Source organism: Chlorella variabilis, assembly GCF_000147415.1.
Source record: "Chlorella variabilis unplaced genomic scaffold CHLNCscaffold_14, whole genome shotgun sequence".
Lineage (NCBI taxonomy): Eukaryota > Viridiplantae > Chlorophyta > Trebouxiophyceae > Chlorellales > Chlorellaceae > Chlorella > Chlorella variabilis.
In genome coordinates, this window is record NW_005435074.1 from 1,310,114 (window position 1) to 1,310,480 (window position 367).

General features: G+C 70.0%; 1 protein-coding gene across 1 annotated transcript in view; it reads right to left on the minus strand.

Moving 5' to 3' along the window:
* The window catches only part of CHLNCDRAFT_58332 (hypothetical protein), a gene marked incomplete at both ends in the record, with an annotated part of 9,681 nt that overhangs the window by 1,785 nt on the left and 7,529 nt on the right, over positions 1-367 (minus strand). The window contains one exon of the mRNA XM_005846487.1: positions 200-351. Coding sequence (XP_005846549.1) covers positions 200-351 — 152 coding nt within the window. The remainder of the gene's footprint in view (positions 1-199; positions 352-367) is intronic.

Below are 367 nucleotides of genomic sequence, written 5' to 3' on the forward strand. Positions count from 1 at the left end.
GGGGCAGGCAGGTGGGATGAACGGATAGGGCAGCAGGTAGGGTGGGCGGCAGGGGCGGGAGACGCCGAGCCACCTGCGGCGCTCCCAGCCACGGTTGGGTCGAGGGCGACAGCGGGCGAGGGGGCGGCGGGAACGAGTAGAGGAACAAGGGAGAGCGAGAGCGCGGCAGGGCCCGCTGGCCTGGCCGCCAGGCGCGCACCCGATGAGTCCCGAGTTGGGCGACAGCGGTATGACGGCGTACCGCGCGATGGACAGGTCCCGCTCCGCGGTCACCCTGTCTGTGGACAGCATGTTGTTGACCAGGCCAAACAGCTGCATGACGCGCTCGTCCTGGCGCAGGTCCTCGTGGCCCTTGAGCAGGAACATG